We start from the raw sequence: 23,924 nt of genomic DNA, 5'->3' as shown, positions 1-23,924 counted from the left end.
AAGCACAAACGTATTTGAGATTAGAATACAACAAAAATAAGTTTGAAGATAATCGAACTCAATATCTGGATTGTAATGAATGAATCTAGTGATAGTTGAATCAATGTTTGGTTTGGATGGTATCAAAGTTTTTGAATCCCTCACATCATGGGTTTGAAAAGATTGTACAGCCAATGATGTAAAGTCGTGTTTTGGATTTGTAAGATAAAAATGATATATGGCCGAGTCGTTCATTTTTTTATTCGCCATGCCAATGTATTACAGCAATACTTTGAAATAAATTTAGAAACATTTTGCTGGATTATTCTTGGTTTGCAGGTAAAGACAAGAGTGTTGAAGGCGTGTAATATTTATTTATACTTTGACCTAATTGCGCCATGCTCTGAAAATACTAATAGCATCAAGCAAATTTTTGTTACAGCATTTCAAAAATACGAATTATCCGTTCCTAGAGCTGTAAAGGTTGATGATGGGGAAACGGATCCAGCATTCAACAGTGCAGGAATAACATCATTTTTGTCAAATTGTGGATCGACTAATTTACATGTATGTGCCCTTTCAATATGCCGTAAAAGTTCACGCCACCGTAGTGTCTTGTATGAACAACAGTAACATGAAAGTTTTTTAACTCCTACATGTTTTGTTGCATAATGACATTTAAGATTATGGCGACGTCGAAATCTAGAGGCACATCCCGAAAAGGGACATGAAAATAGATGATCGGTGTCTGGGTCCTGACACATGATAGTCTCTAGTACTGGGTCAAGACGAACGCAGTGTAAGGGGTATACTGTCTTGTTAAGATCTGAACATGAAGGCGAGTGATTAGATTTTGATTGGCGAAGCCTTGTAGTTGTTTTAGAAAGTGTGCTGCGCGTGGGAGTGTGTAAATCAGATTCTTGAGATTCTAGAGAGATCTGCAATGGTTCGGAGCCAGTGATTCCTGAAAAGAATGGAGTAGGACGTTTTAAAGATGAAATATTAGTGGATTTAGTTGGTTGAGGCGAGTGATATTCGGAATGCTGTGAAGGGTTGGAGTGACATGGAAAGTTGATGTCAAAATTAGACAAAGACAAGAGATCAGGCTCAGATGCCATCCAAGAGGTAGAATCTTTTTGAAAATAAACAGGTTGCTGAGTCATAGATGACGATGAGATAGATGCTGGAGAAGAGTAACAATGAGATGACAATTCCAAGGACGACTTTGTCAACTGCTGGAAATGAGGTTCAAAATGAATTGGTGAGCACGATTGGGCCAGGAGTGCAGGATTGAACCAACTAGGAAGTGGTGAATGGAAAAAGTCCGAGTCTTGTCTGTAAGCAAGAGTCGTAGTGTCTGTGGGGAAATCCGGTGCTAATACTGAAGATGGTTCAGGCAGAGTATCAAGGTCTGATGGAGCAGCAGATTGATCTGACTGTTTCTGTGAACCCAACGGAAGAATCTGGTTGTAGTCGCTGTCATCAAGAAGACTCTTGAGTAATAAAGAATCTCTCTCATTGAGTCCAGAATCTAGAGAGTTTTGATTATACACATCCTCCTGAAGTGAGCCAAACAGCTTGTCCAAGTCATCCGACTCTGCCTCCATCCTCGACCAAGTCCAATAAAAGAAAATTCAATAAAATTTCTGTAGTGCTGCGTTTTACCCAACAATTGTGTCCGATCCTCGCTCTATCTCGATCTATAGGAATGCTTGCAACTGCTGTTTCTATCGACTCTACTTTAAACCTTCAAATACCAGACAGTTCCTATTGTCCAAATGTACCCGTTTTTGCAAAGTCTTTTGCTCGTTTACGGCCACATCTTTATGGAAGAATGAACTGTCGTGTCCATGGTGTTGTAGTTGGTCAGTTGTCTAAAAATACGTTTGTTTTAGGTAAGTATCTTGGTGTGTATGATTGTATCTTGATATTGGTGATGTTTAGCACATGTTTAATGATCAACTATTACGAATTCGCATGAGTTAAAAATAGACGATAGCACTGCTATTGTAAAATGTATTCTGTCCAATGAATTGCTGCATCTACCCAAAGTTAAAACACACCTCATTATTGGGGCTTGTGTGCAGGTGCTTGGACTGGTTGGAAGCGAAAACAACATTCAGTGTTCTGGGTAAACATTTGATGGTCAAGATCTGCAGCTGCCGTTGTGTGCTCTTGTAATAATCTGAATTTTCACAAGTATATGTTTTATAACAGATCCTGCACTTGAAATGCTATGCGATCTCCAGGCTTTACTATTTACACAATATGATGCGTTGTATAACGAGGATAATCATTTTAGTATGGTGCCAACAGCCAATTCAGAAATTAAGCTACCTCGATTTGAAGAGTTACAATATGACGAATCAATTTGCAAAAAACATATGCATTCTGATACAAATCATTTTACTATTGGTTCAAACGTACATGCAAAACCTGCAAGTACTACTACGAGCTCGGTTCCGTTTCGGGTGGCCATGTTTTCAAATGCTCTGTCTGCTGCTACTGCATCGAAAGCCCATACTGCACCGCCAAATCGAGCATCCCTTCCCACCAACACTTTATTAACTAAAAAAGTGCTACCATCTACTAGTATCAAGTCAGCTATTCTGTCTCTTTTGAATGAACATAGTAAAGGCTGTACATCTCAGGATCTATATAGATTACTCGCTACCAAGTTTGACGCGACAGCCATTGATAGCGCACTTGAAGAGGTAGGCACGAACATTAGTCTAGCCCAACTCTGGAATGCTACACCAAACTAATCGGATTTATTATTTTTGTTTCTATACATGAGCTATAGATGCAAGAGGATTGGATGATTTTTCTCATGGGAGATCAGTTTATGAAAATGTAAATGCCAGACATATGCTTCAACTTTCTCTTTGATATGTTGCGGTTTAATCCAAACATTGCAGTGCAGGTACAATAAACTTGTCCAACAAAAGACATACCCGTCGAGAGATTGAAAGTGATTCCAGAGTAGTTTCTGCTGGAAGAGGCTCTGTACATTGTAATGATGAATTTTCTGAAGTCTGTCCAAGATGTGATGTATGCTCAGCAGCAAGACATGTTTCATCGTAGAGTCGTGATGGAATTTCTGCTAATTTGGACATTCGATCAACCGACATGAGTCCATTCTCCAAAGGCGGAATAGTTAGGGGAATCTTTATTTGCCTAATACATATCCATTTACATCCAAACAGTAAGTATGCAGTAGAACATACCGAAAAAGTCGAGATGTTTTTAGATTGTAATTTAGATTTCAAGCTTACTGTATTCCATCGATAGATCCTGACTCGTCGCTGATGCTCTGAAAGGCAGTGACTTGAATGCGTTGCGTCAAGTCCTGATTGGTATGAAAGCAAGAATAAATCAAACCAAAAAAGCGGCTGTCCATAGTCTGCATAGTCAGTTGAGTTGCCAGATCGACATGAGATGGAAGAATGGTAATCTTGGGATGCGAATGACACCATCCAATGACTTTAAGCGATCTCTGGTCTGCTTCCAGCAAGGCTCTACTGAGCTCTTGACTGGAAATCTCCACTCTGTCCTTGCGCTTATCCTTTCGCACTACAAAGAAGCAGTTTTGAACTATTGCGATATTGGCACCGTTGGGCATTGGCGTATAATCACCAAGAAGAAGCAAGGCAACTTCCTCATTCTCTAACATGATCAAAGCATCATCAGTGGGTTGTTGTGACTATCAAACATGCATGAGACTATCCAGTTACCAGTACAAAGAGCGTATGCACTGCAGAGCATGTGAACTTCACTCGCAAGAACAACACTGTGCAAAGGAATCATGAATCAGCAGGCATGCAGACTGAATGCGTGAATCCAACTCGATTGGCGGACAAGTTTCGAGTTTTTACATTTAGAAACTCTTGTCCAAACTTCATTATTCACATGGATTCTGTCTTGCTGATGAAATTTGGTAATCTTGCTCAATGCATGACTTTATTGTCGTATAGTTTTTTGTCACTGTTTTCTACCACTGAATCTGTTTTCATTACTATGGTCTTGTGTCCATTGCTGGTATACTGCGTTAAACTGTTTTTTGTAATCATCTCTTCAATACACTTGTTTCAAACATAACTTGTGGGTGATTCCCATCTAGTGTTTATTCATGACATATGGAATACTATATCATTCCATTGGATTTACTCACATGTGCTGTCTAAATATTTTCAGATCATCCGCTGGAAGAAGTCCGGATTCGAGCCGTTGATACACTTTTAGTAATTGTCATTTTTTATTGGATTTCTAGTCATGTCCAATCTTTGTTCACTGGCCTAACATATTTTCAATGCATAGTTTAAATTACGGACGGGAAAATTGACATATGGTGGGCCAATTTTACAAATTTTCATTAGCTTGGTTAAGCTATTGTGTAACTGAGACCAACTATTGCATCTACTTCCATTTTTAGGAGAAATCTCGCGGGAGGGCCAATTGATTCAACGATTGACAGAGATGCTTGAAGATCCACTTCTGATGCAGCAGTATTCAAATATATTGCATATTTTACTACAAGTTTGCACCGTATGTAGCCCAGCCTTTATTACAACACTTTCACTATTGAATTTACTTGACCAGTAAACTTTGATCAATTCTTGGTGCTGATTTATGTCTTGTGTTATATTTAAAATTGTAGCGGCCTTTTGTCCAAGACAAGTTGGTTCAACACGGAGGTGTTTTTAAACTTTGTCAACTTGCTCAATCTTCAGACGAAACAATTTCCAAGCTATGCAAACAAATTTTATCTGAGATCCGCAATGGTCCCACTGCCTCAGTTTCAAACTCGCCTCTTAATCAACTTGCCACACCTTTACAGAGATCCTGCAGCCACAAGTCACAAAATACTAGACTTTTACCTAAAGAGCAACATTTCACCAGCCCTGAGAATATCAAACTGCAATCAGTCCCTTATAGTAACTCCGTAAAATTTGATGGTATGTATTTTACTACTAATGGTAGAAATGTCATTTGATTTTAAATGATCGATTTTGTAATTGATATTTTATACGTTGATATACTGATGGAGATGTTCAGTGTCAATTCGACCTGTTCCTTTTTTGCCAAATATAGTTTGCTCATTTGAGCGAGTGCATTTAAGTTTGCTAGATTTGGAAGCAATTGAAAGATTTTCTGCACTTGTTGTAGGCCCTTTAGATGACTATGACCTAGAAATGAAGTTGTTTGACATCATCTGTATGGACTTTGGCTCTCAGGCATTTTTGCAACAACCTCATGTTCTACGGGTACAAGTATTTCAATCTCATCATCTATTTGATGTGTATATTTTGACTAATTCTTGTTGCACTCATTTTTGTCATAATGCTTATCATTGTTTTTATATCGTGTTTTTAGCTTATTCTTTCTGGTATGGAATTGTCATACTCTGGTAGACCAGAGCAAAGCTTGGTATATTTAAAAAGAATAGCAATTGCATGGGGAACTCTATTTAGAACGTTTATATCATCACCGGTTTCTACAGAATTGGTAACGCCGGCTTGTGCAACTCCAAACATATCTGTGGATGGAACTATTTTTCACTCTGTACCAGATATAATCAGTGAAGACTATGCTATATCTTTGCCATTTGCTTGTCACGAAATACTGGTTCATTTATCGCCATATTTACGACCAAATTCGTATACAAACTCGATTCTACAGATTCTAGAGCATGTCTTGCCATTTATCAAATTCCATGTGGAGACAGTCGTGTTTAAAACAGCTTTGGATTTACAACCATTTACTTTTGAAGACGCTGCCATGTTTTACTTTGCTCAATTAGCATCTCAAGTAAAACACTTTTCAATCAATCCTACTCATCCTGATCACACCATTGGGATGTTCAAGTATCAGGTCATGCTTTTAGCAGTACAGGTTTTCTGCTCAGTGTGCCAGCTATGTGTGGTATGTTTTTATTTTATTCATGCTTAAAAGTCTGTTGGAATGATTTGTTTTTGAATCTCGAGGCTAATTTGGCGAGATTGGTAAATAGAATACAAATAGTGCTATATCTCGGATGATTCAATTTGCTTTAATGGAAAATTCAATGCCTTTTTTTGTGACAGAGCTCAGTCTGTATCAGTTTAAAACTCCCAGTCCAGACGCATTTGCTTTTCTTGACTGGTTAATGAATACATCTCCTCATGATCCTGCCATTTCGACTATTATTCCTCATATACACGCACTAGTAGACAAAGATCCACGCTTTCAAACAGTCAAAGTTCTTGATCACATTGCATTTATACTTGCTTGTAACTTGGCGGATGATTCTTTGGAGTGTGTAAGTTGTACTGCGCTCAATGTTGTTTTAGTGTCAGAGAGTTGGATGATTGATTTTGAACGACCGTATCAGCTAACTTTGGTGCTAGTTTAACTTATTGGGAGATGCATGTATTGATAGATTGTTAAATGCGCTTTCCCCAAAAGACTTGGTCAGTCATTGCTTTGTTCTTCAAGCACTACCGTCATTTTCAGCAGCAATTGCTACAAAAGTTATTGAAGAGTGCAAGACAGTTTGGTCACCTCATGAATTGTGTCTTTTTTTGATCAGGGGTTTATTCCATCGTGATGAAAAGTACGTATTCACGACGCATTGCTAATATCTTATACTTTTAATTCAAATGTATTGAATAATTGTATGGTTTTTATTTATGTAGTATCAATTCCGTATCACTGGCTACCTTTAACTCCAGCTTGAGCATATCGATTACAAATGCATTTGTTTCTTCTCATTTGTCTGAAACAGTTCTTGACGAGCCATTAGAAAGTGGCGTATCTACACCAAAGGTTTGTCAACAATAGTGTGTTTTATGAGTAGATATAATGCATAACCTTAACACCAGTCTATTTTATTATTACAAACTGTAGGTCAGCTTGCCAGATCTACTCAAAAAGCTGTCAATTGCAGTCGAATCCAATACTCTTCAAGTTGGACTGTCTGCAGAAGTTTTGGCATATAAGAGGCAAAATTGTGAGCACTTGATTTGTACGTTTATTATGTTTGATGGTTTGAAACAATACATTTAACCCTTTAATAGTGGTGACCACTTTGGTTAGTGAAGCAGAGATTGGTTTGTTTAACTACGTTGCAAAAATATGCACAACGTTTGATCATCTTTCTGAAGAGGATCTCTGTGGATTTGTATCTGTTTTGCGCATGTTTTGTGAAACATCTAGCAAGGCACGAGAATCCATGCGTTGCACATATTTTGACTTTATTTTTGGTCTTTTTAAAGGTAAATTCTATGGACAATGTGAATCAAATTGTATTGTATTTTTAAATCTAACTGGTTTGACATTTAGAAATCGATTCGGCATCCTTGACTTTTAAGCTTGATTTTGCTCGTTTATGTTTTGCAGTTAGTTTTTCAGATCTTGACAAAAGTATTTATCCGACAAACTCTTTACAGTCAAAGGCGATTTCCTCCAGACACCAACTACTTCCAGTACCGCAGGGAATTTATAAAAGATTTCATGTATTTGGACCGACTCGTCATTTTTTAAAATCAAATGAGGATTTTTTAAGCCATTCTACTCAAGAGAAAATCTGGCTATATCTCAATAGTAAGCAATCGAATATTTTTTGAATCAGTATCTGCTTAATAAGGATTACTGGTACTAATCAAAATTATCTAGATCTTCAATTTGGCAGTTTATCGAGCTCAAACTTGCCAAGAAATGCAATCAGCATGTTTGTAAAGCAATATTTAACTGCTCTCACTGATGCGTCAGCACACGAGGCTTTTTGCGGATCACTTGAGCATCTTGCTTTGGTTGCTACATTAAAGACAACTAAATCCTATATTGAAGGATCAAGTGTATATCAGCACATATCTCGTTTCTTGACAACTATGCCACGCAGTGCTGAAGATCATTTGCTACTGGTGTGCGTTGTTAAGTTTATTAGAGAGTGTGATTATTTTTATATCGACCACTTGCAAGTTTATCTTGCTTCAATCAAGCAAGTGCTATTTCCACTTTTGCAGCGACACATTGACGCTGTAGATTTGAGTGGATGTGAATCATATCCTAGCTCTCATTGTGCAATAGCTTCATCAGAGATCTTGGCCTTTTTAAGCTGGCTGTTTACAAAGCTACCGTTATGCGAGCTATCAAAACTTTCTGAAGCAACGCCATGCATTGTAATTCTCAAAAACTACACACATCAACTATTTGCCTCGGAAAGTGGCAAGGCAAAGAACCACATGGAACGAATCAATTGCTTTTCCGTGTTACTTTCTCTAGTTAGTTTACCCAACTTGACCATCTCAATTGGTAGTACTGATGTGATTGCAGAAATGATCCATCTGTTTGTCCAGGTTCTGGGATTTTCCCAACAGAATTACATGAACTTTTCTAATGGAAACACATTTACTTATAAAGATCGTGTCATTTATCGATGTGCTGCACTATGCTTAAGAACTTTGTCACGGTCTGGACTTGATGTGCAAAGACACACACTGTTTTTGGGCGATCATTGGCTATTTGATGGGGATATAGATTGGCTAATAGTAAGTTTTTTTACTTGAACGAGTTTTTTGCACTACTTCACTATTTTATTGTTTTAACTCTGATGTATTTGAATTTTGTGAAATAGAACCTATTACACGATGATGAAAAAATCATGCAAAAGTACGGCCTTGGAATTTTAGGAAATTTCATTTTAATTGGTGGAGGCTTGTCATACATTGAGGCAAAAATACCTCAGTTTTTGAATATGGCCTTTTCGTTTGTGTTTGACCAGGAACAGCACGCAGCCAAACGCAAAGAGTCTTTAGTAATTATAAACAACTACATAGTTGCTACTTTTCAAGGTTGATTTTTGGTGATACATTATCTAACTATTAATCGCTCTAGTGCTAAATTTGTCAATTGTTTTACTGGCTGTCTGCTAATAGTTTTTGTAAATCGATATGCATCATTTTGCTTGTGTAGGACTCCAGTCTAAAGCATCTGTCGAAACTCGCGTTTTGGATGTAGTGCATGACGAGGTTAAATTGCTTGAATTGAAGTTTGTAAATATTTTGGATAAGTTTGGCTTATTCGAGCATTTTGGTGATTTATTTCATCATCATTCAAACACACCATATATTGCTGCATTGGCTGAGCTTTTGATGAACTTGTCTGTGCTTTTGCCTGGATACGTTGGACATCGTCTTTCTTCTGCTTCATATTGGTCTGTGCTAATGGAACATACTTTAATGGATCGGCGATTTTTTGGTCAGCCAATTCCATCGGCTTTAAACATAACTGATTCTGATAATTCAATAAGGAATTGTCCCTACTCAAGTTTGCAGATATTTGAGCATGCACAATGGCGACAAACTCATCATTGCTTGGCGTTATCAGCAGTTCAAAATGTACTTGAAACAATTCGATTTTTGACGTATGATAATGCATCACTAAAGAACATGCTTATTGGACAAACAGATATTTTGATGTATATATGTCAAACAATTGGCGATCTTTGGGGACTGGCCATGCAATATCAACATTGTCCAATTTTCGCAGCCTTGGATTTAGATCAATGGGCGAATACGCTTTTGACAGCATTTTCGCTTTTTGCCGATCTACTTTCGGACCTGTCTATTCATTCTCCAGACGCACTATCACGAATATTTACGCATACTGATATAGGCAAACACTTGGTTCAACTTGTTGCACTTTCACTTGACATGACTCATCCAATTGCCCACAGATACGGGTGTATTTTAATTTCTCGACTTCTTACATTGCATTATGGCGAATTAGTTAAATTGGATCTTGACAAGATTTTTGAAACCATGCCAGATTTTAATATAGACCATAACGGCTTGCTTGAATTTTGCTATCGAGTAAAAACACCTCAAGTATATGATCCCAAGGATTTGGAGCAGGACACAGTTGGCGCGCGGATTTATCGCTCACTGATTTCCCATTTTCTTGATTACCAAGATATTCCAGATGCCGTTCTACTAGAGTCTATTAGATTATCATTACAATGTTTGCTTGGAAGATGTGAATTTTCAAAATCAATGGCGATATCAGGTGCATCAGATATACTTTATTTTGTCAAACTTGTTGTTTAGCTGAAACGTTCATGAGGGATGCTAATCTTAAACTAAATTGGTAAATTTACCTGCACATAATCCTATATTTTAGGCCAGCTAACTCGCACTCTTAACCAAAGGCTAGGTCGAGTTTTACAAAAGGTACTAGAGATTATTTGATTGGTTTCAAATATTGTGCATTGAGTGGGCATGGTTTTGTTATATGAAACAATTCATAGTTACATGATATTCTTGGTCTGGTTTTATTGATAGACCGTAAAAGGAAAGTTGGACAATGCGGATCAAGAAAATCTTTACGCTTGTATATCCTTGCTAAGACATTTGTTTGCTGGGTCGACTGCTGGAAAGGTTGGTTGGAATCATTTTATTGGATGAATGAATAGGGTCTGCTATGATTTCTGACCATAATTTGTCTATAGCTTTCAGGTGTAGAGAATCGTGTAACCGTTACCATTTCCCAGATTATATCACTCCAAGATATTCACGAGCGCCTACTTTTAGAATGTTTTGGCTGTCTTCGAAATTTAATAACCAAGTGTGATTCAGCCAAACGGTTGGTTCTTGATTGGAAGCAGTACAAAAAGCCATGCATCAGCATTTTGGACAGTATTCGACGGATGTACCAGGACTCTTCCCAATCCAGTCAAGTGTTTTGTACTATAATGGAGGTGCTGAAACTTTTGGTACTTGAAAAAACCACAAGAGCCACACTATTCAAGGTATTTTGTGAATCTCATTTTAGAATCATGTTGATTGCCATTGAGTACGTGGGTTGAACACTGTCATTGATCAGAACTACTTGTTTCATATCAGATCAATATCAATGCGGAATTGCTGCTTGTTTTGGAGAGACTGTTTCAGAATAAGGAGACTACTCGATCGAGAGCCATTATTGGCTATTTCATTAATGCAACATATACTACTGATGGACAACTAGCTATCATGCGTATAGATGGTAATTTGCGACTTTTCATTTCTATATGTTTTGAATCAGACTTGCGCAAGTCAAAGTCGCGGTTTCATACTTGTCAGGCCACTAATGTATTTCAACCTTTTATTTAGGACTGCTACCAGTGCTCACGAATTTTTTAGGTTCTAAATCGACAGATGTTTGTGAAAGCGTACTTCCATTGCTTATAAATTTATCTTTAGCTCGAGAAAACAAGATCCATATACTGGCTAATGGTAGGATTGTTGTACTATACCTGTAGCTACTAGTATAAACTCATGTTGTTTGATATGCTAATCCGCTCTTGATTGGAACTTAGAAAATATGATTTGCATACTGCGTCAGATTTGCACTTCAGACTCACTAAGGCTGATTGCGAAAGCAACAACCCTCGTCAGGGTTCTCTTGTGCAAGTCTGAAAAAGCCAAATTTTCTTTAAAACAAAGTAGTTTTGGTATCACTGCAACTGAATTGCAAGACCGCCTTTGTACAAGTGAGTAAATGTGCCATACCTGATATCGGAATCAAATGTTAATTTTGATAAACTCGCAATCATTCGACTAGAGTATCCTGGATATATTTCTAAAATGACTAAAGAAGCAAGCAATGGAAATGAGCTACATATAGCAAATAATTTTACTGGTGCACTTCCCGAGGAAGAAAAACGGCTGCTATCAGAAGCATTAAACAATGCAGTATATATATCAAGACATTTACAATCGTATTCACGTAAAGCGGGACATTAAACACGTCAAAGTATAATAAACCCATTTCATGAAATGATTGGTGTCAGTATACTGGACAATGCTGGGTTTTGTGCTCATTTTTTGTATAAAAAACTGAACAAATGTTTACATTTCTAGTCCAATTCATTTCATATCTGTTCAATCTCCAAAACAAACCTATAGTTTGGTTGTGTATTTCATGATTGGTGTATTTTAATACTGATCAAGGAAACAGCGAATGCTCAATAATTCCAAAACTTTCTAAACAATTTACTCAAACATTTCATTACACAAAGCAACTCATTCGACATGACTTGACAACTGTCGAGCAATAGGATAAGAATTTGATTCCTGAATCGTGTTGAAATGATTTGAATCGAGAATGAATTTATCGAATAATTGCAAAACAAGCGAGAATGTCAAACGTTTTACGTGAATACGACTGTAATTAAATTTGATAAAGTTTTTCTAAAGCGGAACATTCAACAACAGCAGCAGAACAAGAGATTGGCCCAATTCACTTAAATGGATGTATTGTTGGACAAGCTAACTAGTTTTGAGTTGCTGGATTTGCTGCAAAAAGCAGCTGTTAGAGTTGGATCTTCCATTTCTTCATCGACTGCAGATGTCAAGATGGCTTCAACTCCGGATGTCGTTTCTGATTTAAAACCCATTTTGTTGGGGAAAGACAGTGACCATTCGGGTCAGTACCAACAGTCAGTCAGTCCAACATGGTGGTCATCCAATACTGTCACTTTTAACAATGCGATGGTCCGTCTGTTTCAGCTCAAGGATTTGCATACACAGGTTGAGCAGAATGTTCATAGCTTCAACCAGGCCTCTGCAGCTGCTCTAGAGCGGCAGTTGGCAATTGGAAGTCTTGTTGATCAAGGACACTTGAAAGTCGAACGTCTAGCCAGTGAGCTACGAGATGCAGAGTTTGCATTGCAAGAGCATCGATATGCCTATGCTCAGGCACTGTCTGAAGCCCAAGTGTATCTAAAGGTTAAAAATACAACACTGGATCTCCAGCTTAGTCTTCAAAAGGATATGGACGCAATTCGCAATGCATTATCGTCTGTTTCTGCATCCCTGAGTAGTGATGAGCGTCAGTCTGTTGCTGCCAACATAAAAGCTGCATCTGAATATATTTCGGGAATAAACACCGATCGTGATATGGATGTAGCTTTGCATTCCACCAATGCAGCGCAAGTTAAAGGTGTTTCTAGTCCTTCAATCGGTGAACCATTTTCTTCGAGAGAAGTCTCGATGCCATTAAACGATTCTCATCATTCTGCACATCATGGTATGTACGAATCACCGTTTCCTATTCAATCCACCAACACACATGCCATTGTTTTGGGTAGTTAATTCTATTCGTCGCCACCAAATACAGTTCAAGTTAAAAGTTCTAGCACAACCGACAGCCGTCAACCAGGATTGATTCAGAACGATCGTGCCTCGGAGCTTCAATGCAATGCCAATAGTACTGATCATTCCCATTCAAAGACGTGTACGAGTGAGCGTATAGAGGATGTTGTAGATTATGGCTGCGACACGGACGATGATTTGAGTGTCAATGGAATTCATAATGGCACCTCTCTAGTAGAAACTGCTCCTGTATCTCAACAAGACTCCACGGAAAACGAGATTCCTTGTAATGCCAACTCGGTGTCTAAACGAATATTCCCAGTTGAAATTAGCAACACAAGAAATATTCACGAATCTCGAAAAAACAACTTTAAACAATCAGGTATGCCGTTGATCGAGTCGATTCTTGAAAATTCTGGCATGCTTATCAAGACTTTGTTAAATAGAAAAACCTATGGACACTTTGCGATCTAGACGAAGTATGGTAGGCACTAGTAGCTACAACAGTACTTCTGGTAATCGAGATCGATCATCTTACAATGGAGAAGGTGATTACCGTTCTTTGAAGTCGGGTATAGTTTTGGATACATCGATGCCGTTACGCAAGCGACAAAGATCTATGGATGACAAACCTGGTGTTCCTGTAATGGAAATGCATTCATCCTCTACTCATTATCGTAAACGCTCTCCAGATTTGGAAGTGCCTAATAGACATCAGATATCGTCTCATGGACGCGGACCTGAGAATTGTTTGCAATGGAATATTTCCCAGGTAATAGATTGTCAAGTGAATGCGTCTTGCTATACTGACATTATCCAACGTGTTGAATCTAAATGGTTTCTATTTTGATGTGCTACTGATGATTCAACTTGCTGTTGCTTTAAAATCACGAAACAGTGTGGCAGTAACTGTCGACGACTACACCGCTGTCTTCGCTGTTTTAGTTCTGATCACACACTCAAGAATTGTCCACTTCAAACAAAAGAACACAGTAAAACCTCGGTTTGCTTGAGCTGGAATTGCGGACCATATAAAACCTGTCGACATTCAAAATGTGATAAAAGCCATGTTTGTTTAAATTGCCATTCTGTGCAGCACAATGCATTTGGATGTCATCGTATTGGTGATGATGAAGGACGGATGTAGACAATGTTGGAATCTTTCAACGTTGTTACTTTCAGCCGCTATATATCGACGATCGTTGCTTGTAGTTTGCAATTAAAATAAGTATTTCATCATTGAGTCCATTCCGAAATCATATTGTTGGTACATCTTAGTCATTGTTTCTTATAACAATCCTTGCACGATTCATTGACAGAATCGTAACCAGTTCAAAAAATCTTGCATGAATTTAAAGCGGTATTCATGTAAAATGAACCATTATATAGGCCAAAGTATAATAAACGGCCAGTCTCGTCAAATGATGTCGGTTGGCCGGTAGATGGCCTAGAAACAACCGTTTCATTCCCGAGACACGCAATCTTTGTTTTTGAACCAGATCGCAACCGTGTCTGCGATTCTAGTTTGACAACTCAGAGCAGTCAACCCAATATCTGAACTGCAGCAAGTCAATCTGGTGATCGTACAGTGTATGGTTGTGCCAAAAGAAGACAGTTTTGGTTCCAAACTATAATTTGTATTATATGATAGTTGCTATATCTGAAGAATTGAGAATGCCAACTTCTAGTAGGAAAACAAACGTTTGATTATTGCCTATTTTAAAACAGAATAGAGTCGATGCAAGTGTTATGTTTAGCGTGAATACATCCGTAAAATCATGGCCATGCAATCAATTCTTATAGAGCGACTCCATATATTTAAAGGTCTAATCTACAAAACAAACATTTGATGCTCAGTTCAACATGACTGTAAATGAACAAAAACAACTGTAGCGTCCCTTGAATTGAAATATACAACTGCTTGTTTTTAACGCTTTGGATATGAATTTAATAGTTGATTCAACGAAAATATATATTTAGTTGGATATGTTTTCCCACATCTTACCCAGCCCAGCCCTTACACGATCAAAGATGGATACAGGGCTGTCGAGTGCTGGACGAACATCCACATTGAAAACTGGGCTATCGCCATCATCTGGCCCCGAGTAATAATCTATAACGTAGCGAACGTCCGTTCCACATCGATTGATGGTCCAATCGTGTCGATCAAAGGGTTGCTCCACTCTATGTTCAAACAAAACTTGGGTTAGAAAAAACTAGACTACACAATCCAAAACCAACTGATACATGGATGGTATACCCGCGGAATGTAGTATAGAACCAGGCCTTTGGACTTAGGTCGTCTGGTCGTCCTTGAAATTTGGCAAGTCTGACGTTTTTGCAATCGCAGTGGTATTTCGATTCCCATTTCATGATTTCTTCCCAGCATGCCTCGTTTAAAAAGTTGTGAATGTCCACCATGGTGGAGATCTCGCTCTCGGGAGCTTCTTTTCCTTTACGCTTGAGTGCACTATAAAATTGCTTATGGTTTGCAGTGTAGAATGAGATTCATGTTATTTATCCCCAATCAAAAGTAATCTTTGACATGCCATTGAAAAATCAATCACAATCATTCAAGTTTTTTCTCGATGGACAGCAGTAAGCAATGGTTGATACCTGTGGACTAGGATATTCCCAATGATTATTTTTAGACTTTGGAATCCCAGATAGTGTGCGCTCGGTCGAAAGTGCTCGAGTCTGTCCACTTACCATGTTTTGTGATAGATTAGGCATCATATTGAGTGGATTCAACTCTGATGTCAAAGGTTCAGTACGAGTGAGGTGGGAATGGTCCACTGGACAAGACCCAGCAGCAGTGTCTGATGATAAGCCATGTGTAGGGACAGTAGAAGTGTGTGTTTTCTGGTGATGTTCTACAGGACAACTGCCAACATCTTTACTGCCAGTCATGTTGATAATTGAAAACAAAAAAATTGAAATCTCAATTCATGGCTTAAAATTGCTAGTCTAATTTGCTTCAAATTGTCCTGCAATAATCCAATGTTTGTCGTTTCATCAAACATGGAAACCTCGATATTTACTAACATCTCAACTACTGTAGAATCTGCAAGTCATATTGCCTACAATCTCAATCCAATAAAAAAAACTAAATGTTTGATGGTGCAAAGACAGCAGCTTCCTATTTATTTTTTGAGGAGGATTCCGTCAAACTAGATTGTCCAAATAAAATATCAAGGTTAATACATGTTACATGGGCAAACATTTAGATATTTAACGCAGACAAAACACTGCAATATACATACTCTCTTCTTGAACCAGTTCTCAGTCTCAACCTTGGTAACACGGTGGGGTGCACCAACACGTCCACGCTTGTGCTTCTTGTTGGCGATCTTGAGTCCTGGACGGCCCATAACGACATAGAAATCCATACCGTAAATGCCAATCGAAGGATCGTATTTAATTCCAAGATCAATGTGCTCTTGGATACCAAAGCCAAAGTTGCCAGTCTGAGAGAAGTTGCTCTTTTTGAGCTCATACTCCTTGACCTTGAGGCCACGCTCAAGAATTTCCTCAGCCTTGGGACCGCGAACAGTGCAATGGACAGAGATTTTCTCGTTACGACGAATACCAAAGGTACGAACAGTGTAACGGGCCTTGGAGAAGACGGGCTGCTGACCAGTCAATTGTTCGAGCACTTTGGCAGCACGAGTGAGTCTATCTCCAGATTCACCAACACAAATGTTGAGACAGAGCTTCTCGAGACGAAGCTCTTTCATAGGGTTTGTGGCAGTTGCTTCGGCCTATAGCAGAAAAGAATGAAATCCATTGATGAAAGTGATTAGCTACAGATTTGCAAATCTGGATAAAACAAAGCTTGATGGTATGAAAAGTAGACAAGAATCAAAAGACTCCAATCCGACAAGATCGCTCAATATTAGACCCTCCACACTAGCCAATGCAAACCAGCGTTTGAGATTAAAAGTTGATCTCGACTCAACAGAGGTGAATTGTGTTCAAGACAGTTGACTTGGAATTGACACTACATGGAATCAAACAAAAAACGATTGTATATCAAAGAGTTCAAGCATTGACTTTTTGCAATAGCATGAATCCAAGCAAGATATCCATGAAAAGTGTCGAGTCTAGACAACAAGCATCCAGAGCCCATTTAGAGTCATGCATCCAATCCACACATAGAATAGCAGAATGCATGGATGGTAGTTGTTGTGGATGGCATCAATAGCTACAAGTCAGAGCCTTTGTTATCCTCACCATCGTATGTGCTGTTTTTTGATGTGCAGAATCAAAGTCGTTTGCAAATGTCAAGTTTCTGGTCAAGTCAGACCCCAAATTGTAGCGTGTATAATTGGAGTTCAGACCCTAAAATGGTGGCTAGACCAATGTTGGAATCTTGCACGATTGCAATGCATTTGGACTCGAGACTATCAGCAGGTTAATAGGACGATCAATCACCCGCATGCCATCCCACTACTTCAGACAAGGTTTAATAAAATAATAGATTGTAGTTTATTAGACTGGATCACAATATAGCGCATGGACATCCATAGTGTTGAAGCCCATCTCATGTTAGGGAAGATCAATCTATTTAGTCAACCAAGAGCCTTGAACGACCATATTGGATGGTCTCTATCCAACTGACCTTCTGCATCGAGAGAAAACAGAGTCAGTGTCCGTAGTTGGACTTTTGCACATCCATACTTGCAGTCACCAGTGACTCGCAACACTCCAACAGCTTCTTTAAAGATACCTGCTGCACCCAGTCGTTGTTCTTCTTCTGCTGATAAACGCTCAAACATGGGAACTTCTAAAACAGCACCTGTACGATACATGCCCATAACACCTCCAGTCTCTTGATAAACATGTCCTCCAAGTCCAGGAGCAAACACTGCAGAGATCTCCAGTCCTGGAAATGCATCTGCAATGATGGGTGTTGCCTGATGAATTAAAAATGTGGCAGCTACAGGCACACCTTGATACGTTGGAGAGCAATCGACCTGAAAGAGACTGCTGTAGTGTATAGCTAGTAATGAAGATACAGCGATGGTCAAGCCCAGTCCAATTCTAGTTCCAATTGGATTGAATGCAGAATGACAAGACTGTGTGTGATGAAACGACCATTGTGTCGCTCTGTAGCGAACATCCTTGACTGAAAGCAGTGTTCTAAATGGAAACGATCGTTTGATAATAGTTGCAGTTCGACCTGTCCATGACAAAGACATTCAAGACTTGAACACGACTGTATTTGAAGTTGAAGAGAGAAAGCGAATCTTTTCTCAGCTGTTCGCCTAAGGATTCCTTGGTTACATGTCGTTGGGTATGACCATGATTAGCACTGCTTTAAACCAATATTACTCTTGTGTTTCCATCCACTCTATTAGATACACTTGCCTTTGAGAATTCTGTTGAATAGCGACCACTTTCATCTGGAAATTCATGCTGAATACCACTCCTTGCATTGCTATACAGCCAGAATACTGTCATGACATTATCACTACTTTATACATAGTATTGCATTCGTTTAGTTCATTATAGCATTTACTATTTTCTTGAAACTCTGAATTGCTTTTTGTCCGATCCTATTGTGCTCAATTCATTATTGCGTTCATACTAGTACAGTTGGACCATTCATACATATCAACTTACAACAACTTGTAAACCATTCGCTTGTTTAGATCCGCCCGATAAACTTCGGCTGGGCTGGCGCATATCCTACGATCCTACTTTGGATCACACTGCAAATAAAAAACAAGGCACTAAACCCATTCTGTATATATATGGATCTGAGTCAATGCCATCTACAGTTCGTATTTGATGGCTAATGTCTTGAATATGATCGTGTTCTGGAACAAACTGAAGCACTTGTTAACCTGCTTATGCTTGCGTTTGCTACCAATGCTATGATGTGTAGTTATCCACTTCTGCCAACGGTCCAGTCGACCCACGGACTAGTATTGCTTCCTATTCAACCTGCGGAAAGGGAAAGCAGTCACTTCCTGTAAACGGTCTTAAACGTTTTTGCTTCGAAGTAAGTCTGGCTCCAAAAACTTGGATCAGCTATTATCTACTCTTCATGCTGTTTTTTTTGCTGGTTTCCTGCTGTTTTTATTGAACGTTTATATTTTTATTCATCATTAACCTGTTTTCTCAGTTTGATGAACTATCTGTAGGCCTGCCCTACCCTGCTACTCTCTATATCTCGGGATTTTCATCCAGCATGACTGAACAGCAACTCCGCTCAATTTTTGGAAAATTCGGCTTAATTAAAATGATTTTGGTAGCCATCTCTTCTCAGCCTGACAATAACTCTCTAACACTTAATTCTGCCAGTATTACTTATGTTGGAGATCCAGCTATTGCCGGAAATTATGCACGCATGGCTGTAATGGCTTTGGATAATACTCGTAAATATGATACGCACTGGCATGTCACGTTTGATCGAGATGGTTGGTCCCACTTTGGTCTACATCACGTATTCAATCTCTAATTTATTTGTTACATGGTTCTAACTATTTGATATCATGTAGCGCTCATGTTCCACGATCAATGCGCTGGTATCAAGACTGCCGCAGAAACACAATCTCGCAACGAACTTCAGTCCGCTCTACACAATCATTCTTTTAATCAAGTCAGTTTTTCAAATGATTCACGGCTGATCTCGACCGTCTCTCATTTATCAGGCGAAAGAATTCGCTCCACAAACTCTCTGAAAAAAGCTGTGGACAATAATTTGTGCGACCTTTCACGGGGAAAAATAGATGATAGACGGCATCCGCATGAATATAATGTAGAGCACCATCGACCATTAGATCGGTCTATAACAGAGTACAGAAGAGATGTTCCAGACGCAATGAGAGGACTCAGAGCCTCTGATTGGGCAAAAGGTCGAGACGTTGTGTATGATGGTGATGGTACTCACCGGAGTTCCAATCCAAGACCTTTCTATGCACCTGGTTTAACCGAATCTCGGAAAGATGCTCATATGTATCAAGATCTAGGCCGTGGTAGGAGTCAGAGCTCTCGCAATATCAGTCGCAGCAGGAGTCGGAGTAGTAGTAGAAGCAGCATGGATGATAGTAGAGGCAGGAGTCGAGGTAGAAGTCATAGTCGAACTCGTGGTAGAAGCACGAGCCGAAGCAGCAGTCGAAGCAATAGTCCAAACTACAGACGCTCCTACAACAACAGTCAAGGGCAAATTTCTGACCATCCAAATGGTATATTGCCAATTGATCGTGATCGGCGTAGCTTTCGATCTCGCAGCCCTACTCTAAACTCGCAATCAGATGGCTACAGAGGACCAAGCGGAATATCACCACCATTTAACCTGAAAGATCGATATCGAAAAGATGAATCATTTTTGTCTCATAAACCGTTTATTCCTGCAAACCATGCTTCTCACTATAATAATCCTAGTGAATACAGAGAAGCTGGCAGGCAAAAATCACATTATATATCGCCTCAGCGCGATCATGCATACCCAGCACCATTGCACTCTTCATATCCAACCTCATCCTTCACACCTACTAGCAGTCATTCTCGGTTTCATCCTGACCAGTCATTGTATTTAGGACAGGGACACGATGGGCATGACATTCGTGGAACTTCATCAAAACCTGCTCGTTCTCGCTTACCCTATCATTTAAATGATGACACACATTCTAAACGTTCTTTTTCAGACGAGGCTGCCACGGTGGCTGATGCTGCACTCTATCTTTCTGGTCTTCTTTGCACTGCTCTTGAAAAAGACTATCGTGTACGAGTTCTTTCAACTTTTATTTCCAAATATCTAGCAACACTTGATGCTCAACGACTTGAAACCTCTAGTTTGAAACGTGACGAATCTAATCAGTTTGATAAGCCTTGCGAGGTAGTCCCATCCGCTGAGCACGAACTTTACGATCAAAAACCTGTTAATGTCTTGACGATGGTCGACCAAGCTAAAAGTGCACAAACTGAATTCAAATCTCAGGATTTTACCATCAATGCACAAGAGGACAGATTGGATACTGAACACACTGAGGATAATGCAGATGACAGCAAACCATTGCTTTTACAAAACGGTTTATTGAGTGTGGACAGTGTGTTTAATTCAAACAGAAAAGTAGCGCTTCCCTCGTTTAAGAAAAAAGCCAAAAAATCAACTCTTGTTAAAAAACACATGCGAAAACACTCACATATCGAGTCTGACGATAGCGACTCGATGAGTGCTGAAATGAATGTTGATATATCTCTGAAATCTACAAAACCATCTATAGCAATCGAGGACGAGGTTTCTTTGCAGCAAATTCAGAATGTGTCCAAATCCACCATTCCAGCTCGTGATTTTTCAAGTGATTCGAATGAACAGGAATCGATCAAAAAGACATCTTCAAAGGCACAGGATCCACATGCAACGACCGAAAATCTAGCGATTAAAGCTACAGGTTTTATATCAAAAAATGCATCTCAAGAATGCTTGGTGGGGCACTCGGATACCAAAAGTGCGGTAACAACGATTGATTCTTTACAAGATTTAGGATCCCATTTAAATGAACCAGTAGCAGACATATATGATCATCAGCATTCGGAACAGCAAGCCAATATTCATTCTGTGGACAAGGAACATTGTGAACCTACATCTGTATCTATTCAATCTAATCAAGATGGTGAAAATATGGATACACTTGTTCATAATAAATCATCAACAATACAATTTGCAACTGAGTCTGTTGTTGCTGCTGCTTCCTTGGATAACATAGAACGTACTATAGTGGCAGAATCAAATACTAATGCGGCGCATGCTCCTGCACTCAAATCTCGTACAAAAGCAACCGGTCGCCATGCCAACAAGAAAAATAAAGGCAAACGCGGTCCTCAGCCCACTTGTATAGTTGTTCGTGAACGTCCGATACGCACTCCAGCGGTGTTTTCAGACGATGAGGACTCTGCTCAGTTTGAATATCTTGCCAGTGCAAAAAGCATTCCTGATGCATTTCCTTATCAAAAACCAAAGCCTCTTCGAAAGCGCTCTATTGCCAGTGTTCCCGATTCATCATTAGATTATGGCAATATGCACAAGTCGAGTAGCACACCCAATGGCTATCTTTCTGATGAGTCTCTGGATATTGATTCGTTTGACCCAGAGGATATCAGAATGCTTTCCGAGGAAGAGCTAAAGTATTTAAAAATAGCATTTCATTCTGATCAGGAGCAGCGACGGAATCTTCGTTCTTATCGAGAGCGGATGATTCGAGACGAGATTGTAGAGGCACAAGCTCGCATTCTCGGTGCCAAGCCTTATGAGCCATCGCTGCCTCCCCCACCTCCTTCAATTCCTGATCTGGTATTACCTGTTGATTCTGAGCCTGGCAGAGATGCATTGTTTCAAACTGAACGTGTCAAAGCAACGCATAGAAAAGGCATTGCTGCTCAAGAGGAGCCTGCTTCACGATGTGCTCGAACAGAACCCTATCATCGGCGTACTTATATTGAAAAAATGATTCAAACTGCTAGTGCACAGGCACCTACAGCAGCACCCAATCTTGATAGCTCTTCTGCTACTGTATCTGCCATGGATGGGGTTTTGGCTCGTCCTATTACAAAAGGATTGTTCCATCACACTTCACGTGGTACACGAGGAGCAGGTTCCTACGGAGGCTTGGGGACTGGATCTGATTCTCAAAAAAAGGCAGTAACACTGGGTCTTGGGTTTGGTCTTGGTCAAGGTCTTGGTTTAGGCGTTGATACTATTGATGCGCTAAGCTTCAATCAACTCAAAGCACGCAAAAAGCGTATCAAGTTTGATAAAAGTATCATTCATGACTGGGGATTATTTGCCATGGAGCCCATTGATGCCAATGATATGGTTATTGAATATATCGGTGAGATTATTCGTCAAAAGGTTGCGGATCACCGTGAAAAGTTATACGAGGCTTCGGGCATTGGGTCAAGCTATTTGTTTCGTGTGGATGAAGACACCATCATTGATGCGACCAAGACCGGAAATTTGGCGCGGTTTATTAACCACTGTTGCGAGGTAAAAACACTTGCTGTATTTTTATTTATTTAAAATTGACTTGAGCCGGAATCAATATTATCTATAGGTACTAACTTTTTTCCTTTAACCAAGCCAAACTGCAATGCCAAAGTTATCAGTGTTGATGGAACCAAGCGTATTGTTATTTATGCTAATCGTGATATAAAGGAAGGAGAGGAGTTGACGTATGACTACAAGTTTCCCATTGAAGAAGATAAAATTCCATGTCTGTGTGGTGCTGTAGTACGTTGTCATGCCTGTGTTTTTTGTAAATGGACTATACTTTTTGTAGAATTAGATCAGCATACTAATCAAGCATCACTATTTTTATATTCCTGGTTGTTAGAACTGTCGAGGAACACTGAATTGATTAGATCGGATTTGTTTCTATTTTACTTTTTGATTTGGGTGGTTGTAATTGTGCTATTTGATAGTTTTGTTTTGGGCAATGCCTTATTAATAGATATTTTCTGTATTCAAGCATTTATGTAATTATTCTGATACAAATATGTATATATCAAGTGATAGATTGCTGGTGATTAGCAATGTTTTTACATTTATTATGATACAAAATATTTGAACTGTTCAAAGTGTGTACACTATGCAGATTTAAAGTGCTCTATATACTATTCATGTACCAATCTAAAGCAATGCAATTTTTTATTTGATCGACAGCTAGTTTACAGATCGATTGATATCGGCAGAATGTGCATTGCTTAAAAATCGATTTAGTGCTGTAATTTATTTCATCCAAATAGAATGAAAACTAAAAAGTTTAAATTCAATTGTTTTATACTTTGATGTCATTCCAGCTCGTTTAACATCAGATTCCAAATCAA

The 23,924-nt window shown here is 39.1% G+C and overlaps 7 protein-coding genes across 7 annotated transcripts; 3 read left to right on the top strand and 4 right to left on the bottom strand.

Annotated features, from left to right (window-relative positions):
• Window positions 1–335: 335 nt before the first annotated feature.
• On the bottom strand, window positions 336–3,786 carry BATDEDRAFT_35516 (uncharacterized protein; the record flags this gene model as incomplete). Its single annotated transcript, XM_006680340.1, has 8 exons — window positions 336–1,587; window positions 1,720–1,853; window positions 2,043–2,164; window positions 2,407–2,547; window positions 2,647–2,740; window positions 2,934–3,156; window positions 3,255–3,645; window positions 3,714–3,786. 8 exons carry the CDS (start codon window positions 3,784–3,786, stop codon window positions 426–428), a joined length of 2,340 nt encoding a protein of 779 aa, XP_006680403.1. The 3' UTR covers window positions 336–425.
• Window positions 3,787–4,455: 669 nt separating this feature from the next.
• BATDEDRAFT_26206 (uncharacterized protein) lies at window positions 4,456–11,741 on the top strand (the record flags this gene model as incomplete). Its single annotated transcript, XM_006680274.1, has 20 exons — window positions 4,456–4,524; window positions 4,637–4,934; window positions 5,071–5,249; window positions 5,353–5,901; window positions 5,990–6,277; window positions 6,366–6,571; window positions 6,654–6,783; window positions 6,865–6,967; window positions 7,035–7,232; window positions 7,300–7,560; window positions 7,633–8,507; window positions 8,594–8,810; window positions 8,932–10,023; window positions 10,138–10,187; window positions 10,299–10,394; window positions 10,466–10,765; window positions 10,860–11,001; window positions 11,109–11,231; window positions 11,315–11,488; window positions 11,560–11,741. The coding sequence occupies 20 exons, from the start codon at window positions 4,456–4,458 to the stop codon at window positions 11,739–11,741; spliced, it is 5,532 nt and encodes a 1,843-aa protein (XP_006680337.1).
• Window positions 11,742–12,245: 504 nt separating this feature from the next.
• BATDEDRAFT_26205 (uncharacterized protein) lies at window positions 12,246–14,238 on the top strand (the record flags this gene model as incomplete). Its single annotated transcript, XM_006680273.1, has 4 exons — window positions 12,246–13,026; window positions 13,117–13,473; window positions 13,538–13,863; window positions 13,990–14,238. The coding sequence occupies 4 exons, from the start codon at window positions 12,246–12,248 to the stop codon at window positions 14,236–14,238; spliced, it is 1,713 nt and encodes a 570-aa protein (XP_006680336.1).
• Window positions 14,239–15,109: 871 nt separating this feature from the next.
• On the bottom strand, window positions 15,110–15,857 carry BATDEDRAFT_5923 (uncharacterized protein; the record flags this gene model as incomplete). The annotated part of the gene is made up of 3 exons (XM_006680168.1): window positions 15,110–15,275; window positions 15,352–15,572; window positions 15,708–15,857. Coding segments are annotated over 3 exons (537 nt in total), but the record flags the coding sequence as incomplete, so codon positions are not given.
• Window positions 15,858–16,234: 377 nt separating this feature from the next.
• Window positions 16,235–16,844, bottom strand: BATDEDRAFT_90013 (uncharacterized protein; the record flags this gene model as incomplete). Its single annotated transcript, XM_006680416.1, has 2 exons — window positions 16,355–16,844; window positions 16,235–16,261 (listed from the first exon to the last, which is right to left on the bottom strand). The coding sequence occupies exons 1-2, from the start codon at window positions 16,826–16,828 to the stop codon at window positions 16,235–16,237; spliced, it is 501 nt and encodes a 166-aa protein (XP_006680479.1). The 5' UTR covers window positions 16,829–16,844.
• Window positions 16,845–17,662: 818 nt separating this feature from the next.
• BATDEDRAFT_90288 (uncharacterized protein) lies at window positions 17,663–18,292 on the bottom strand (the record flags this gene model as incomplete). Its single annotated transcript, XM_006680415.1, has 1 exon — window positions 17,663–18,292. One exon carries the CDS (start codon window positions 18,290–18,292, stop codon window positions 17,663–17,665), a length of 630 nt encoding a protein of 209 aa, XP_006680478.1.
• A 555-nt stretch (window positions 18,293–18,847) lies between these two features.
• BATDEDRAFT_35515 (uncharacterized protein) lies at window positions 18,848–23,568 on the top strand (the record flags this gene model as incomplete). The annotated part of the gene is made up of 6 exons (XM_006680339.1): window positions 18,848–18,877; window positions 18,982–19,098; window positions 19,222–19,516; window positions 19,598–23,085; window positions 23,179–23,328; window positions 23,432–23,568. 6 exons carry the CDS (start codon window positions 18,848–18,850, stop codon window positions 23,453–23,455), a joined length of 4,104 nt encoding a protein of 1,367 aa, XP_006680402.1. The 3' UTR covers window positions 23,456–23,568.
• Window positions 23,569–23,924: the final 356 nt, after the last annotated feature.

This window comes from Batrachochytrium dendrobatidis (genome assembly GCF_000203795.2).
Source record: "Batrachochytrium dendrobatidis JAM81 unplaced genomic scaffold BATDEscaffold_9, whole genome shotgun sequence".
NCBI lineage: Eukaryota > Fungi > Chytridiomycota > Chytridiomycetes > Rhizophydiales > Batrachochytrium > Batrachochytrium dendrobatidis.
Note: the sequence above shows the minus strand (reverse complement) of the source record. Positions and strands in the feature narration are given on the sequence as shown.